This window comes from Hyla sarda, chromosome 9 (assembly GCF_029499605.1).
Source record: "Hyla sarda isolate aHylSar1 chromosome 9, aHylSar1.hap1, whole genome shotgun sequence".
NCBI classification, from domain to species: Eukaryota; Metazoa; Chordata; class Amphibia; order Anura; family Hylidae; genus Hyla; species Hyla sarda.
In genome coordinates, this window is record NC_079197.1 from 173,112,872 (window position 1) to 173,132,538 (window position 19,667).

Sequence of the window (19,667 nt, forward strand, 5' to 3'; positions counted from 1 at the left end):
TGCACGGGAAATACCGTCTACCCTCAGTGACCTTATTCTGCTGGCCACTAGGATTGATAAGCGATTCGCCGAAAGACAAGAGGAACTCCTTCAGGAGAAAGAGAGAGCTCGTCCTAGACGCTATCCTTGTCTGGCTCCCGTTTTTCAGCGTCCACCGCAACCCGTCTCGGGGCCTCCCACTGTGGAAGCCATGCAGGTGGACCGGTCTCGCCTGACCCCGCAGGAACGGAGCCGTCGCAGAGACGAAAACCTGTGTCTGTACTGTGCTAGTACCGAGCACTTCCTCAGAGACTGTCCTCTTCGTCCACCGCATTCGGGAAATGCTCGCACCTAGTAAACATAGAAGAGGCGTTGCTAGGTGTGGATTCTTCCTCTCCATGTCTTATGGTATCAGTGCAGCTTTCCGTTCCCTCCAAGTCTACCTTCACTGCCACCGCCTTCTTGGATTCTGGATCGGCTGGCAATTTCATCCTTGCCTCCTTGTTTGACAAGCATCAAATCCCTGTGGTCCGTTTGCCCAAGCCATTTTTCATTTCCACTGTCAACGGAGAGAGACTTTCTGCAACTGTGCAGTACCGCACCTTACTATTACTGATGGGCATTGGATTTTCGCATACTGAAACGCTGGAGTTCTTGGTTCTTTCCTTCTGTTCCTCAGAACTCCTCTTGGGGTTGCCCTGGCTTCAGCGCCACTGTCCCATCCTGGATTGGACCTCCGGAGAGTTCCTGAAGTGGGGTCCCTCCTGCTCCGGTCGTTGTCTCAAGTCTGTGCTCGTCAAACGAGACCCCGTTGTTCCTCCGACTCCTGGTCTTCCGGAGCCTTACCACTGCTCCGCTGACGTCTTCTGCTAGAAGCAAGCCGAAGTTCTTCTGCCTCATAGACCTTACGATTGTCCAATCGATTTGGTGCCCGATTCTACTCCACCCCAGGGTAGAATCTACCCACTCTCACCACCAGAGACTCTCGCCATGTCAGAGTACATTCGTGAAAATCTGCAGAGAGGTTTCATAAGCAAATCTTCCTCTCCCGCTGGGGCCGTTTTTTTCTTTGTTACCAAGAAGGACGTCTCCCTTCGTCCTTGCATAGACTACAGAGGCCTAAACAAGATTACTGTCAAGAATCGTTACCCTCTTCCCTTGATCTCTGAGCTATTTGACCGCCTCCATGGGGCTAGGATCTTCACCAAGTTGGATCTGCGAGGAGCTTACAATCTGATCCGAATCCGAGAGGGCGACGAGTGGAAGACCGCCTTCAACACACGAGATGGCCATTTTGAATACCTGGTGATGCCATTCAGTCTTTGCAATGCACCTGCTGTATTCCAAGAATTTGTCAACGACATTTTCAGAGATTTGCTTTACACCTGCGTGGTCGTATACCTTGACGACATCCTCATCTTCTCCTCCAACCTGGACCAACACCGTGTCCATGTCCGTCAAGTTCTTTCACGTCTTAGAAGGAATTGCCTGTATGCTAAGATCGAGAAGTGTCTGTTCGAGCGGTCCAGCTTGCCCTTCCTTGGGTACATCATTGCAGCCCAGGGTCTACAGATGGACCCAGCCAAGCTCTCAGCGGTACTGGACTGGCCACGCCCCTCTGGACTCCATGCTATTCAGAGATTTTTGGGTTTTGCCAATTATTATAGGCAATTTATTCCCCATTATTCCACTCTGGTGTCACCCATTGTAGCTCTGACCAAAAAGGGGGCTAATCCCAAATCTTGGCCTTCTCAAGCAGAAGAGGCCTTCCAGTCATTGAAAGCCTCTTTTGCCTCTGCACCAGTACTCTCCAGACCTGACCCCACTAAGCCATTTTCCCTGGAAGTGGATGCCTCCTCCGTGGGTGCCGGAGCCATACTTACCCAGAAATCACCCAGGGGCAAGACTCCTTCTTGCGGATTCTACTCCAAGACCTTCACTCCCGCCGAGAGAAATTATTCTATTGGCGATAGGGAACTATTGGCCATAAAATTGGCACTTGAGGAGTGGAGGCATCTTCTCGAGGGCTCCATCCACCCTGTGAGTATCTTCACGGACCACAAAAACCTTGTCTATCTTCAATCCGCACAAAGGCTGAATCCACGTCAGGCTCGCTGGTCCTTGTTCTTTGCTCGCTTTAATTTCGTGATCCATTTTCGTCCTGCGAGCAAGAACATCAGGGCTGATGCCCTTTCCTGCTCTTCCGACGTGCTGGGAGACGAGTTAACTCCCCAGCATATCATTCCGCCTGAGCGCCTAACTGCCGCTGCTCCAGTGGAACTGCACCCTCTCCCCACAGGCAAGTCCTATGTGCCTCCACGTCAGCGTCTACGAGTCCTCAAGTGGGGCCATGCCTCTTTATTCGCAGGTCATCCTGGGGTACAGAAGATTCTCCAGCTCATCTCCCAAAGATACTGGTGGCCTACTATGGAGAAAGATGTCTCGGATTACGTCCAAGCTTGCATGATTTGTGCTCCGGACAAGTCGCCTCGTCAGAAGCCTGCTGGTCTCCTCTTGCCTCTCCCTATTCCTGAGGTTCCGTGATCTCACATCGCCATGGACTTTGTTACCGATCTCCCCTCCTCCCATGGAATGACGGTCATTTGGGTCGTAGTTGACCGCTTCACGAAGATGGCCCACTTCGTACCTCTGCCTGGTCTTCCGTCTGCACCTGTGTTATCCAAACAGTTTTTTCAGCATATTTTTCGCCTCCACGGTCTTCCCAAGCACATTGTCTCTGACCGTGGGGTACAATTTGTCTCCAAATTTTGGAGGGCTCTATGTGGTCAGCTCGGGGTCAAGTTGGACTTCTCATCTTCCCATCACCCTCAGTCCAATGGCCATGTGGAACGGGTGAATCAAATTTTGGGAGACTATCTACTTCATTTCGTGTCCTCATGCCACAGTGACTGGTCTGATCTGCTTCCCTGGGCAGAATTTTCTTATAATTACAAACCCTCCTCTGCCTCTAACAAGTCTCCATTTTTTGTAGTCTTTGGTTGCCATCCTCTTCCACCTCTGCCGCTGTCCTCCTCTTCTTCCATACCGGCTGTTGACTGTCACGATTCGGCTTACAGGTTGTGGATCCACTGTGTCAGCGAGGGATTGGCGTGGACCGTGCCGGTGGACCGGTTCTAAGAGGCTACTGGTGTTCACCAGAGCCCGCCGCAAAGCGGGATGGTCTTGCTGCGGCGGTAGCAACCAGGTCGTATCCACTAGCAACGGCTCAACCTCGCTGACTGCTGAGAAGGCGTGGGACAGAAGGACTAGGAAGAGGCAAGGTCAGACGTAGCAGAAGGTCGGGGCAGGCGGCAAGGTTCGTAGTCAATATGGATAGCAGGAGATCAGGTAACACAGGCTTTGGACAACACTAAACGCTTTCACTGGCACAAGGCAACAAGATCCGGCCAGGGAGTGCAGGGGAAGTGAAGTATTATAGCCAGGGAGCAGGTGGAAGCTAATCAGGCTAATTGGGCCAGGCACCAATCATTGGTGCACTGGCCCTTTAAGTCTCAGAGAGCTGGCGCACGCGCGCCCTAGAGAGCGGAGCCGCGCGCCAGCACATGACAGCCGGGGACCGGGACGGGTAAGTGACTTGGGCTGCGATTCGCGAGCGGGCGCGTCCTGCTATGCGAATCGCATCCCCGCCGGCCATGTCAGTGTAGCGCTCCCGGTCAGTGGGTCTGACCGGGGCGCTGCAGGGAGAGAGACGCCGTGAGCGCTCCGGGGAGGAGCAGGGACCCGGAGCGCTCGGCTTAACATTGACGACCTTGTCCGAAATTTCTCTTCCATCTGGCGAGAAACCCGCACTGCTCTCATCAAAGCCTCTGCCTGCATGAAGTCCCAGGCCGACAAGAAACGCAGAGCTCATCCAGAATTTTCTCCTGGTGACAAAGTTTGGCTCTTCTCCAAATATATCCGATTCCGGGTTCCAAGCCACAAGTTGGGTCCCCACTACCTGGGAGCCTACAAGATCAAGAAACGAATCAATCCAGTATCCTACCAACTCCATCTTCCTTCCTCCCTCAGGATTCCCAACTCTTTCCATGTCTCCCTCCTAAAACCTGCCATCTTTAATCGCTTCTCCCCCAAGGTTTCTACTCTTACCCCTGTGACCGACATTACAGATGTATTCTCTGTCAAGGAGATTTTGGCATCGAAGTTCATCCGGGGAAGAAGATTTTTTCTGGTCGACTGAGAATGCTGCAGTCCTGTTGCCTGACTATCACCTGTGAACCTGTGCCGCCTCTGCTACGTCCGACTACGCTTCTGCCTGCTCCTCCTGTACCGTGCCATTCTCAGCTACCAGAGGGGTAGAGTCGCTATGGGGTGGAACGACCTGGGGGCTACCTGCCGCAACAAGACCATCCCGCTTTGCGGCGGGCCCTGGTGAAGACCAGTAGTCCCTTAGACTCCGTTCCCCTGGTACGGCCCACGTCATCGCCCCTCTGGTTCAGTGGATCCACCTCCTGTCTCCTGACCGGTACGTTACAAATACTGTGTACAGTACTGGTCAGACCACACATAGAATACTGTGTACAGTACTGGTCAGACCACACATAGAATACTGTGTACTGTACTGGTCAGACCACACATAGAATACTGTGCACAATACTGGGCACCAGTGTACAAGAAAGATATAGTGGAGCTGGAGAGGGTTCAAAGACGGGCAATCAGAGTAATACGGGGAATAGGAGGACTACAGTACCCAGAAAGATTATCAGAATTAGGATTATTTAGTTTAGAAACAAGAAGGCTTAGGGGAGACCTAATAACTATGTATGAATATATCAGGGGACCGTACAGAGATCTCTCCATGATCTATTTATACCCAGGACTGTATCAATAACAAGGGGGCATCCTCTATGTCTAGAGGAAAGAAGGTTTCTACACCAGCACAGATGGGGGTTCTTTACTGTAAGAGCAGTGAGACAGTGGAATTCTCTCCCGGAGGAGGTAGTCATGGTGAACTCTGTAATAGAATTCAAAAGGAGTCTGGATATATATTTGGAGAATGATAACATTGCTGGTTATGTATACTAGATATTTAGGGACAGAACGTTGATCCAGGGATTTATTCTGATGCCATATTTGGAGTTGGGAAGGGATTTTTACCTCTAGTATGAGTTTTTTTTTTTTGCCTTCCTCTAGATCAACTCAATAGGAACTCATTAGGGATAAAGGTTTAACTTTGTGAACTCTGGTCTTTTTTCAACCTTATGAACCATGTTACTAATTTTGAGGCCCAACGCTGCTCCATGGCACCCAACTTGGCAGTATTCAGATGGTTATTATCCGTGTAGACGGTGAATGGCATGGCAGTCAAGTAGTCCTTAAACTTTTCAGTCACGGCCCATACGAGGGCGAGAAGTTCCAGCTTGAAGGAGCTGTAGTTTGCATCGTTCTTCTCTGCTCCTTGCAGGTTACAACTGGCATAGGTTATCACACGCTCTTGTCCTTCTTGCACTTGGGACAGTACAGCTCCCAGACCTTCAAAACTGGCATCAGTATACAGCCACATCAGATGATTGTAGTCTGGATACGCCAGGATGGGTGGTTCTGTTAGTAGATGATTAAGAGCTCAGAACGCTGTCTCTTGCTCTTCAGCCCATTCAACAGGTAGTCTTCCATTGTAGTTCTCCTTTGCCGTACCCTGCAGGAGAGCTGTGAGGGGTTCTGCAATCTGGGCGAAGTGGGGAATGAAGCGGCGGTAGTACCGGGAAATCCCAGGAAGCTCCTGACATCTTTCACTGTGCACAAGGTAGGCCAGTTCTTGACAGCATTCACCTTTTTAGGATTGGGCTGGACTCCCTTGGCGCTGACAACATGACCTAGGTAGTGTACCTGGGGCTTAAGCAAATAACATTTTGACGGCTTAATCTTCAACCTATGTTTGATCAGGACTTGAAAGACATCTGACAAATGACTGAGGTTTTCCTGGTAGGACTTGGAATACATAATTACATTGTCCAGGTACAATATGACACTTTGAAAATTCAGATGGCCCAGACACCGTTTCATCAGACACTGGAATGTAGCAGGGGCATTACATAGCCCAAATGGCATACTCTTAAACTTAAACAGTCCCATGGATGTCACAAAGGCTGTCTTCTCTCTGTCCTCCACGACCATGGTAATTTGCCAATATCCACTGGTTAAGTCCAAGGTAGACAAGTAAGCAGCCGACCTGAGGGCGGTGAGTGACTCCTCGATCCTTGGCAGAGCATAAGCGTCCTTATGTGTGACATTGTTCAGTTTCCTGTAGTCAACACAGAAGCGGATAGTTCCGTCTTTTTTCTCAACCAGAAAAAGTGGCACCGCCAAGGGACTCTGACTTTCTTGAATGACGTGACGTCTGTCTCTTTCATATTGGCCAGCATTTTCTTGACAGTCTGATACATGCCTGGCACGACCGGACGGTGTCTTTCTGTGGGCTGTCGCCGGTGAGGATTCTGTGTTGGATCATAGATGTATGACTAAAGTCTGTAGGGTGTTTACTAAAAGCCTCGTGGTACCATTTTGGCGGCGTTTGACGACTCCCTTGACTTGATCCCTTGGGGGTAGTATCATCTCCTACTTGGATTTGCGCCAACCAGGGCTCAGGAGTACTTGCACCGGATCCTTCAGCCACTTGGGCCGCATGCTATCGGGCCACCTTGTGTTCTGTTAGGATGTCCCTTGACTCAGCAGACCCCTTATCTGTCACAATAGTTACAATCACTCCCTGCCCGATGAGTACATGTTCTCCCAACTGAATGGGAGTTGGCTCCCAGTATCCATGTCTGGGGACTGGTTGCCCATTACCTGCAACTACTCTGAGGTTAACCTCATCCGGCTCACACAATAAACTAGCATCCCAATGCTGATAGAAAACATTTTTAGATATAGTAGACACTTGTGACCCTGTATCTATCAACGCCTCCAACTGTACACCTTCCACAACAATTTTTACATAGGGGCAGGAGGCGACATAAAGTGAGAGACTGAGGTTGTTTGGGGATTGGACCTGATGACTGTCTTCCTAAGGGCCGGTCCATGACCTCAGGGGAAATCCGTTTAAATATCAACACTGCATCTTTCAATGTCCTGACTTATTGAAGTAAGTACAAAAGGGCCTTTGAGTCCCCGAGGGCCTATTGGGCGGAGGGTTGCGGGGGTTGAAAGTGCGGGGAGCAGGTTTTCTATGTGGGGGCGGTTTACGGTCAGGTGGAGCGGTCCGGGTGGCAAGCTCCTTCACTGCCTTAGTCAACTATTCAATGTCCTGCATAACACTTTGTAGGTCAGAGGCTGTGGTGACTGGCAAAGCAGATGATACTGGGTCGGGGGGCTGGTGATGGTGGTGGTATAGGTCTGGCTATAGCCCCTTGAGCGGGTGTAAGGGGTGTGCAAACTTTCTCTGACTCAGTCCCGGACTCAATCACTTGAACAGCCAGCCTCTTAAAAGCGGGGAATGACAAATTAGGGGTTTGGACTGCTAACATTCTCAACTGGGCCTTGTCCCACTTATTATGAGCCCCATCGATAAATCTGTCTATTAACACCTCATTGCCCTGCTCGGGAGTTATACCATCTAGATTTTGGACAGTCTCTAGGGCATTCTGTAGGGCTACGGCATAAGCTCTTAGAGTTTCACCTGGCTTCTGTCGCCTTTCATCCAGCCGGAGACATACCTCTGATGGAGAATGTGACTAAAATACATGGTATAGTCCTTCAAAGAACTGTTCTACAGTCGCCTTCTCGGAGGCTGGCCAGGTGCGGACCTCCTCTAGCGCTGGTCCCTGGAGGGAAAGAGTAAAAGACAGACTCTGGATCCTTTCCTTGACACATGGGACACATAAACATGCTCCTCCTTGAAGTCTGCCATGACAATGTTGGCATAAGTGGGCGCCACGTTACTGCCCATGGCAGTCCAACGTAGTTGTATACAGTACTCCTCATTGAATAAAATACAATTATTCTCCAGAACAAAAGATAATTCCTTAAGAAATTCAGTTTGCACAGTGTTTGTACAGCTCTCTCTCCCAACCAATTACTGAATTACCTGCGCAGGGACGCGCCGGTCCCGCCTTCGGCTTGTTGCACACACTAGTGTCTACCCTCTGTATGTGATTTCTGTTGGAATATTCTAATAAAAGCAAGATTTTACCTGCACACCTTGCGCTGGACGATCTTCTTTTTAAAAGAAATTCAGTTTGTCTGGGGGCAAAGTATGTTCTTTCTAAGCCCTTTCTCACCGCTCTCTCAATCCCCTATCATGCTGTCTGGAAGTATAGAGAGAGACAATGTCAAATGTGGCAATAATACAATTATCTGGGAGAACAATTGATGAAATGATAGAAAGAAAGTGCATAGTGTCTCGTAGGAAGGATTTTGTGTCAATGGCCGATGGTCTCAGGACTTTATCCAGAAAGATGGATATATGATTTGATAGAGATCCCCTGCCCAAGGCAACGGGCCTACCTGGTGGATTATCTGGGCTCTGGTGGATCTTGGGCAGGAGATATAAAACCGGTGCAATAGGAAATTCAACAAAAAGAAAATCACTCAATTTTTTTTATCAATTACTTTATCATTCAGGGATCTATCCAGAATCCCTTCAATTCGACGTAACATCTCAATTTTTGAATCTTTACTTAGTAATTTGTATACAGCCCCATCATGTTGTACATGTGCTGTGCTGCATCTATCTATCTATCTATCTATCTCATATCTATCTATCTCATATCTATATATCTCATATCTATTATCTATCTATCTCAAATCTATCTATCTATCTCATATCTATCTATCTCATATCAATCTATCTCATATCTATCTATCTATCTCATATCTATCTCATATCTATCTATCTATCTATCTATCTCATATTTATCTATCTCATATCTATCTCATAAATATCTATATATCTCATGTCTATCCATCTATCTCATATCTATCTATCTCATATGTATCTCCTATCTATCTCCTATCTATCTCCTATCTATCTCATATCTATCTATCTATCTATATATCCATCTATCTATCTATCTATCTATCTATCTCATATCAATCTATCTCATATCTATCTCATATCTATCTATCTCATATCTATCTCATATCTATCTATCTATCTATCTCATATCTATCTATCTATCTATCTATCTATCTATCTATTTCATATCTATCTATCTCATATCTATCTCATATCTATCTATCTCATATCTATCTATCTCATATCTATCTCATAAATATCTATATATCTCATGTCTATCCATCTATCTCATATATATCTATCTCATATGTATCTCCTATCTATCTCATATCTATCTATCTCATATATATCTATCTCCTATCTATCTCATATCTATCTCATATCTATCTATCTATCTATCACATATCTATCTATCATATCTATCTCTCATATCTATCTATCTCTCATATCTATCTCATATCTATCTATCTCATATCTATCCCATATCCATCTATCTATCTTATATCTATCTATCATATCTATCTATCTCATATCTATCTATCTATCTCATATCTATCTATCTCATATCTATCTATCTCATATCTATCTATCTCATATCTATCTGTGGTATCGGGGTGTGATGAGGGCAGATGTTATTACCCCAGGGGCAGATGGCATTAACCCCTTGTGTTCGTGACGCCAGGGCGTGGTTTATCCTCAATACCACCCGAAAGTATACCGCTAGATCCTGGGCTAGGCACGGGGGCAATAATGACTCCGATGCCAAGTTAAGGACCATGGTAGCTTTACTGAGGGTAGACAGATGGTAAAGTCTATACAGTTCAGCCAGGGCCCAAGGAGGATCTTTCTATCTCATATCTATCTATCTATCTATCTATCATATCTATCTCATATCTATCTCTCTATCTTTCTATCATATCTATCTCTTTATCTCATATCTATCTATCTATCTATCTATCTCATATCTATCTCATATCTATCTATCTCCTATCTATCTATCTCATATCTATCTATCTATCTCATATCTATCTATCATATCTATCTCTTTATCTCATATCTATCTCATATCTATATATCATATATATCATAGTGTCAGTAATAACAATAATAGTGATTTTAATCTCCGTCCTGAGCCGCTGTAACAATATAAAAGAACAGCCATTGTGTGGAGTCTGTGTAGCATATAAAGAGGTAGCGCTGTGCCCTGTGAGCCGCACACGTCCTATACAATCCTCTATGAGCCAGATACTATAGTACCAGAAAAGTTCACCTGCTGAACACAATGAATCCTGGGATTATCTTCAGATGTCCTGAACCCATTGTACCCAAAAAACTACTTTGTTTGGTTAAGTTTAATCTAAAGATCCAGTGTGGGTGCGGTATATGTCATTCTGCTGGTTTGTCAACATATACCTGAAACGTAGTGTAGAATAGTATATTAAAAAAAAAAAATTCTGGAATATTATGTTCATATTAATATGTTTCTTGAGATTTTATTGAATCTATTTATCAGTTTTGAAAAACGAAAGAAATAAAAGAATAAAAGGAACGTTAACCCTTCCAATACTTATCAGCTGCTGTATTCTCCAAAGGAAGTTGTGTAGTTCTTTCCAGCCTGACTACAGCGCTCTCTGCTGCCACCTCTGTTCATGTCAGGAACTGTCCAGAGCTGGAGAGATTCGCTATGGGTATTTTTTCCTGCTCTAGAAATTTCTTGACATGGACAGAGGTGGCAGCAGAGAGCAATGTGGTCAGACTGAAAAGAACTACACAACTTTCTCTGTAGTATACAACAGCTGATAAATACTGGAAGGATTAAGATTTTTAAATATAAGTAATTTACAAATCTGTATAACTTTCTGGCACTATGTGATTTGAAAACATTTGTTTTCCTCCGGAGTACCCCTTTAATGTCAATTCAGACTTGTTGAATGTGGCTCAAAAAGGTACTTAAAGGAGTACTCTAGTGCAGAGTATTCCTACTCCGTCCTGCCCGGGCTGCAAAATAAATGAAAATAAACCATCTCTCACCTCCCTGGGTTCCCGCGGAGCGTCACTACAGCTGATCGGTCCTCCGGTCCATCTCCTTCATACTTCCGGGTGTAACGAAGCGTCACATGGTGCTCAGCCTATCGCCGGCCGCCACGATCTTCTGCCTTGGCCGGCGATAGGCTGAACGCCATGTGATGTTTCGTTACACCCGGAAGTATGAAGATGGACCGGAGGACCGATCAGCTGTAGTGGCGCTCCGCGGGAACCCAGGGAGGTGAGTGATGGATAATTTTCATTTATTTTGCAGCCCGGGCAGGACGGAGCAGGAGTACTCTGCATCAGAGTACTCCTTTAAGGTTGTGGACCTCGTCCCCCCCAGAGAGTGGATATCGTAAATATGGATGAGCCACTACATCTGTGTAAACAATGATGGGGAAAAGCTTTGTGCCTCTTCAGTGTTCTGCATAGTCATCGTTTATAGACCCCACCTTTCTAACAACACTGACCCCCCTTAGGTAAATGGCAATTTCATAGGTCTCTCTCATTCCTAAAGGGTCTCCATTTATGGTCTTGTCAGTATCGAGAGATTGCAGCTGCCATCGTGAAGAATCTACAGGTACAGTCATGTATTTCCTCATACAAACCTTCTTATTACAGGCCTCTTTTTGGTTGGTGCCCTGGTGGACTTGGTTAACTAACTCATTGTTTTTTTGTGTTTTTTTCCCCCACCTCCTTTGTCTTCTTATCCACCTCTTTTCTTCTTCTCTTCAGTGACCCATTTTCTGCTTCAGTATCTTCTCGTGTTCCTTTATGGATGTTTTTTGGTTTAATAGTTTCTTCAGTTTCTCATGCTGTTTCTTCAAAGCTTCCATCCTCCACTTTCCATAAACCCTACGATCTTTCATAAAAAATGATTATACGCTTGCGTGTTGGGTTATTGTTCCTCTTGACGTCTTTTTCCCTCTTGTATGTCTTACAGTATCTGTTCAGCACCTCCTCCTCCTGTTCCTCTTCCTCCTCTTCTTTCAAAGCTAAGCCAGTCCACGTCCTCATTGTCTCTTCTTGGAGATCTGGCTCCTCATTCATCGGCCAGATCTTCAATCATCACAAGGATGTCTTCTACCTTTTCGAGCCTGGTCATCCCGTCTGGATGAAGTTTCAGATGGAGAGTTCTGAACTTTTGACTTATCCGGTGAGGGATCTCCTGCATTCTCTGTTCACTTGTGATGTGTTGCCCCTCACCCATTACCTCCCCAAGGGAGGAAAGCATATTGATGAGATGAGGTTCTTCCCAGAAAGTCGAGCTCTTTGTACTCCTCCAGTTTGTTCAGCCTACATTCCACCTGAGGGCTACGATAGGCAAACATGTTTTTACCGTTGTGCCAACTCGTCTATGGATAAAATGGCAGAAGCTTGTCGGATGTATAGTCACGTGGTAATGAAAACCGTTCGAATCTTGGATCTTTCCGTCCTTCTTCCCCTTTTACAGAACCCAAACCTCAACCTACGGATCATCCATCTCGTGAGAGACCCTCGAGCAGTTGCCTTGTCAAGGAAGGGCTTCCCTCTAACCATCGAAGACAGTATTTTACTAAAAAATGAAGGCGTTCCTAAGAACAAGAACCTTATAATAAGCCAAGTCATGCGGAAGGTTTGTAACGCTCAGGTTGTCATCAACAAACTGGCCAGGACAGATAAATCCTTGGATGGGCGTTATATGGTCCTACGTCATGAGGATCTTGCAAGAAACCCGTTAGAAAGTATAACACAAATGTATAATTTTTCTAAGCTCCAACTCACCGAGGACATGAAACAATGGATGTATAACATCACCCACACAGAGATTAAGGGGCTAGAGCAATTTATGACGTTCTCCAAAAACTCCTTCAAGGTCATCACGAGATGGAGGACTGGAGCAGATTTTAATTTAGTCAACCAAATTCAACAAATGTGTAAAGGAGCCATGAAAGCGTTCGGTTACTTACCGGTAAAAACAAAGAAGGAGCAGGAAAATATGGCTGTAGAGGTAATAAAAGAAAAGTGGTCTCAGACGGAGGACAGTACACGAATAAAACTGAAACACTAGCGAAATAACAGAATTTTTTTATATAAAGACTGTGTAGATAAGATATGTGATACTTATACAACATATGACATCCTCCCAATCTGCCTTCTCCCCTCACACAGCACTCCTGCCAGTTCCCTGCACAGATCTGTTGCAGAACATCTCACTTCAAAGCAGACTATGGCACAATTTGTGGGGTTGCAGTGTGGTATTCATTCCTGTCTGCTCCTCTGCCTGTGGTATTGTTCAGCACAAGTACAAGTATTGTGCTGGTATTGTTCAGCTGTAACCACACCTCATTCTTCGATAAATGCCCCATTAAAATAAATATGTATATACATATATATGCCAGGGAGATGCCAATGTAGGCTGTAGGGTTTTGTCAGATGTAATGATTTCACTAGGGGGTGGGACTAGAGCGCTGAGAGAATATCCAGCCACGTTTCCTAAAACAGCAGAGGATGATGCGTCATTTCAGGAGAGTGAGGAGCTACCACATCTTCATGTCAGGAAAAAGGGAGGAGCTGGGGAGATGCTGAGACAAAACAACACTGACAATGGGAGGACTATACAACTTCCTGTCAGGAAAAAGGAAGTAGTTGGAGAACTGCTGAGACAACACCACACTGACAATGAGAGGACTACACAACATCCTGTAAGGAGAGAGGGAGGAGCTGGGGAGCTGCTAAGACAACACTACACTGACAATGAGAGGGCTACAACAGTTTGAGACAACAGCACACTGATAATGAGAGAACTACACAACTTCCTGTAAGGGAAAAGAGAGCAACCGGAAAGCTATTCAGACAACACCACGCTGACAAGAGAGGACTACACAACTTTCCATCAGGAGAGAGGTAGAAGAGGGGGAGCTTCTGAAACAACATAACACTGACAATAAGAGAAGACTACACCTACCTGTTAGAACAGAGGGTGGAGCCATGGAGCTGCTGAGACAACACGACATAGACAATGAGTGGACTACACAACTTCCTGCCAGGGGGGAATCACACTGAAGCCTGTACAGTTTGTGATAACACTATGTTAGTAAAGTTATATATCTTGGGGTATATTACCAGGAGCTGTCGCAGCAGCTACAATTCCCCCAGCCATATAGAAAACCCACGACAACCCCTTTAATAAATGTGGAAAATCCTTTTATTGAGACATGAGAAAGATTTGGTACTCACTTGAGGAATATAGTGACATGGTTAGAAATGCCCATTATCCTTAAAGGGGTACTCCGGAGCTTAGACATCTTATCCCCTATCCAAAGGATAGGGGATAAGATGCCTGATCGCGAGGGTCCCGCTACTGGGGACCCCCGTGATGTTGCACGCAGCAGTTAAAATCAGTCCCCGGAGCATGTCACGCCTCCGCCCCCGTGTGATGTCACGCTCCGCCCCTCAATGCAAGCCTATGAGAGGGGGCGTGACAGCTGTCACGCCCCCTCCCATAGGCTTGCATTGAGGGGTGGAGCATGACATCACACGCCGCCGGTTCCGTGGTCGCCGGTAATCAGACCCGGAGCGAACACGCTCCCGGGACTGATTTTAACTGGGGGGACCCTCGAGATCAGGCATCTTATCCCCTATCCTTTGTATAGGGGATAAGATGTCTAAGCGCCGGAGTACCCCTTTAACCACTGCTTCTTACTTAGTTGGAACAAAGATCAGCTTCACTGTACAACTAATAGTAGCAGATGGACCAACCCCACCCCCAGGTTGCAAAATTACAACTCCCAGCATGCCCGGACAGCCAACGGCTGTCGGGGCATGGTGGGAGTTGTAGTTTTGCTACAGCTGAAGGTCCACAGTTTGGCAACAGTGACCATTTATTGATGTCCATATGTTCAAAAGCAATCTAAGAAAAGGGCTTCTCTTCATGACACTTTTGACAAAAAAAAAAGCAATAAAATTAATGTCACTCAAAACATTCCAAGTGTTTCCTATTTTTTTTCTAATGTATGTAAATTTGTTAGTATGAAATGAACATGGATGAAAAAATAGCTGCCGGGGCGATGGAAAGATCTAATTATTGAGGATCACATTAAGCTACTATATGACTCATCATCCTCATTATATATGATACTGCCAAATAAAAGGGATTGAACTAAAGCACTCGTCTTTTCAGTAGCTTCAAACCACACAAAGTAAATGAATGTAAACTGCACAGTAAATCAGTTAACTATGTACAAAAATATAACTATTATAATACTGCCTCCTATATACAAGAATATAACTACTATAATACTGCTCCTATATACAAGAATATAACTACTATAATACTGCCTCCTATATACAAGAATATAACTACTATAATACTGCTCCTATATACAAGAATATAACTACTATAATACTGCTCCTATATACAAGAATATAATTACTATAATACTGCCCCTATATACAAGAATATAACTACTATTATACTGCTCCTATACACAAGAATATAACTACTATAATACTGCTCCTATATACAAGAATATAACTACTATAATACTGCCCCTATATACAAGAATATAACTACTATAATACTGCTCCTATATACAGTAATATAACTACTATAATACTGCTCCCTATATACAAGAATATAACTACTATAATACTGCCTCCTATATACAAGAATATAACTACTATAATACTGCTCCTATATACAAGAATATAACTACTATAATACTGCACCTATATACAAGAATATAACTACTATAATACTCCTATATACAAGAATATAACAACTATAATACTGCTCCTATATACAGTAACATAACTACTATGATACTGCTCCTATATACAAGAATAAAACTACTATAATACTGCTCCTATATACAAGAATATAACTACTATAATACTGCCTCTTATATACAAGAATATATCTACTATAATACTGCCTCCTATATACAAGAATATAACTACTATAATACTGCTCCTATATACAAGAATTTAATTACTATAATACTGCTCCCTATATACAAGAATATAACTACTATAATACTGCTCCTATACACAAGAATCTAACTACTATAATACTGCTCCTATATACAAGAATATAACTACTATAATACTGCTTCTATATACAAGAATATAACTACTATAATACTGCTATGTACAAGAATATAACTACTATTATACTGCTCCTATATACAAGAATATAACTACTATAATACTGCTTCTATATACAAGAATATAACTACTATAATACTGCTATGTACAAGAATATAACTACTATAATACTGCCTCCTATGTACAAGAATATAACTACTATAATACTGCCTCTTATATACAAGAATATATCTACTATAATACTGCCTCCTATATACAAGAATATAACTACTATAATACTGCTCCTATATACAAGAATTTAATTACTATAATACTGCTCCATATACAAGAATATAACTACTATAATACTGCTCCTATACACAAGAATCTAACTACTATAATACTGCTCCTATATACAAGAATATAACTACTATAATACTGCTTCTATATACAAGAATATAACTACTATAATACTGCTATGTACAAGAATATAACTACTATTATACTGCTCCTATATACAAGAATATAACTACTATAATACTGCTTCTATATACAAGAATATAACTACTATAATACTGCTATGTACAAGAATATAACTACTATAATACTGCCTCCTATGTACAAGAATATAACTACTATAATACTGCCTCTTATATACAAGAATATATCTACTATAATACTGCCTCCTATATACAAGAATATAACTACTATAATACTGCTCCTATATACAAGAATAAAACTACTATAATACTGCTCCTATATACAAGAATATAACTACTATAATATGGCACCTATATACAAGAATATAACTACTATAATACTGCTCCTATATACAAGAATATAACTACTATAATACTGCTCCTATATACAAGAATATAACTACTATAATACTGCTCCTATATACAAGAATATAACTACTATAATACTGCTCCTATATACAAGAATATATCTACTATAATACTGCTCCTATATACAAGAATAAAACTACTATAATACTGCTCCTATATACAAGAATATAACTACTATAATACTGCTCCTATATACAAGAATATAACTACTATAATACTGCTCCTATATACAAGAATATAACTACTATAATACTGCTCCTATATACAAGAATATAACTACTATAATACTGCTCCTATATACAAGAATATAACTACTATAATACTGCTCCTATATACAAGAATATAACTACTATAATACTGCCTCCTATATACAAGAATATAACTACTATAATACTGCCTCTTATATACAAGAATATATCTACTATAATACTGCCTCCTATATACAAGAATATAACTACTATAATACTGCTCCTATATACAAGAATAAAACTACTATAATACTGCTCCTATATACAAGAATATAACTACTATAATATGGCACCTATATACAAGAATATAACTACTATAATACTGCTCCTATATACAAGAATATAACTACTATAATACTGCTCCTATATACAAGAATATAACTACTATAATACTGCTCCTATATACAAGAATATAACTACTATAATACTGCTCCTATATACAAGAATATATCTACTATAATACTGCTCCTATATACAAGAATAAAACTACTATAATACTGCTCCTATATACAAGAATATAACTACTATAATACTGCTCCTATATACAAGAATATAACTACTATAATACTGCTCCTATATACAAGAATATAACTACTATAATACTGCTCCTATATACAAGAATATAACTACTATAATACTGCTCCTATATACAAGAATATAACTACTATAATACTGCTCCTATATACAAGAATATATCTACTATAATACTGCTCCTATATACAAGAATATAACTACTATAATACTGCTCCTATATACAAGAAAATAACTACTATAATACTGCTCCTATATACAAGAATATATCTACTATAATACTGCTCCTATATACAAGAATATATCTACTATAATACTGCCTCCTATATACAAGAATATAACTACTATAATACTGCTCCTATATACAAGAATATAACTACTATAATACTGCAGAGGAGAAATCCAACTTAACTTTGAGCCGTGAGCAGAGTGCCCTCCAGAATTGTGAGACGAACTGGACTCCTCGGTCAGAGTCTATATGCGTGGGCAATCCATGGAGGCGGAAAATATGATTAAGTAATTGTTTGGCAAGTTGCGGTGCGGATGGTGACCCAGGCAACGGTACAAAATGTGCCATCTTAGAAAATCGGTCCACCACAACCCAGATGACCATATTGCCACAGGAAGAAGGGAGATCCGTAATAAAGTCCATTGCAATGTTGGACCAGGGCTGTTCAGGAATGGGCAATGGATGTAGTAGACCGTTAGGCTTGGTGCGAGGAGTTTTGTCCCGGGCACAAACACAGCAGGAGCGGACAAAGTCTATGACATCCTGTTTCAGAGTGGACCACCAATAATGTCGAGAAATTAATTGCATGGATTTTCGGATCCCGGCATGACCTGCCAACAAAGATGAATGACCCCACTTCAGGATTCGGAGTCTCAAACGAGGTGAAACAAAAGTCTTCCCTCGGGGCAAATTCTGAAGACCTGCTGGTGCTACGTAAATAAGATGATCCAGAGAGACAATGTGTTGCAGTTGAGGTCCCTGATCTTGTACCTCAGTAGATCTAGATAAGGCATCAGCCCGAAGATTCTTTTCTGCAGGACGAAAATGAATGAGGAAGTTAAACCTGGAGAAGAACAGGGACCAGCGAGCCTGACGTGGGTTGAGGCGATGGGCGGACTGGAGATAAAGCAAAATCTTGTGATCCGTATAGATGGTTATGGGATGCACAGAGCCCTCTAAGAGATGACGCCATTCCTCCAAGGCCAACTTAATAGCCAGGAGCTCACGGTCTCCTATAGTATAATTCTTTTCCGCTGGAGAAAAGGTCTTCGAGAAGAATCCGCAGGTGACAATCTTACCTTTGTAAGATCTTTGTGTCAGAACTGCTCCTGCACCGACCGAAGACGCATCCACTTCCAAAAAGAATGGCTTGTCCGGATCAGGTCTTGACAACACCGGAGCGGAAGCGAAGGCAGACTTTAACTCTTTGAAGGCCTCTTCGGCCTCTAGAGTCCAGATCTTAGGATTGGCAGTTTTTTTGTTAGAGATACAATGGGGCTGACCAAGGTGGAATAGTGGGGAATAAACTGGCGATAATAATTGGCAAAGCCAAGGAAGCGTTGTATTGCTTTCAGTCCTGTAGGCTGAGGCCACTCTAGTACTGCGGATAACTTGTTAGGATCCATTTGAAGCCCTTGACTGGTAACAATATATCCTAGAAATGGAAGGCTGGTCTTGACAAAAGAACACTATTCAAGTTTTGCGTAGAGTTGGTTGTCACGACGCTGTAATACTTGACGGAGGGGGAGACGATGAGTGTGGAGATTTGGAGAAAAGATGAGGATGTCATCTAAATAGACAACGACACAGTAGAGCAGATCCCGAAATATGTCATTGACAAAGTCCTGGAAGACTGCAGGAGCATTGCATAGTCCGAAAGGCATAACAAGATACTCAAAATGTCCGTCTCGAGTATTAAAGGAAATCTGTCATCAGAATCACCCGCACTAAACCTGCTACACAGGCTTGTAGTGCGGGTGATCCTG

The 19,667-nt window shown here is 43.2% G+C and overlaps 1 protein-coding gene across 6 annotated transcripts in view; it reads left to right on the forward strand.

Annotated features, from left to right (window-relative positions):
* LOC130291832 (carbohydrate sulfotransferase 6-like) overlaps window positions 1-14,248 on the forward strand; it is a 48,764-nt gene extending 34,516 nt beyond the window's left edge. For 3 of the 6 annotated variants that reach the window (XM_056541150.1, XM_056541151.1, XM_056541148.1), the window contains exons 2-3: window positions 11,496-11,558; window positions 11,922-14,248. In XM_056541150.1, the coding sequence (XP_056397125.1) occupies window positions 12,093-13,028 (936 nt within the window). In that variant the 5' untranslated portion in view covers window positions 11,496-11,558; window positions 11,922-12,092 and the 3' untranslated portion in view covers window positions 13,029-14,248. The other 3 variants (XR_008848046.1, XR_008848047.1, XM_056541149.1) reach the window with 2 other exon arrangements.
* Window positions 14,249-19,667: the final 5,419 nt, after the last annotated feature.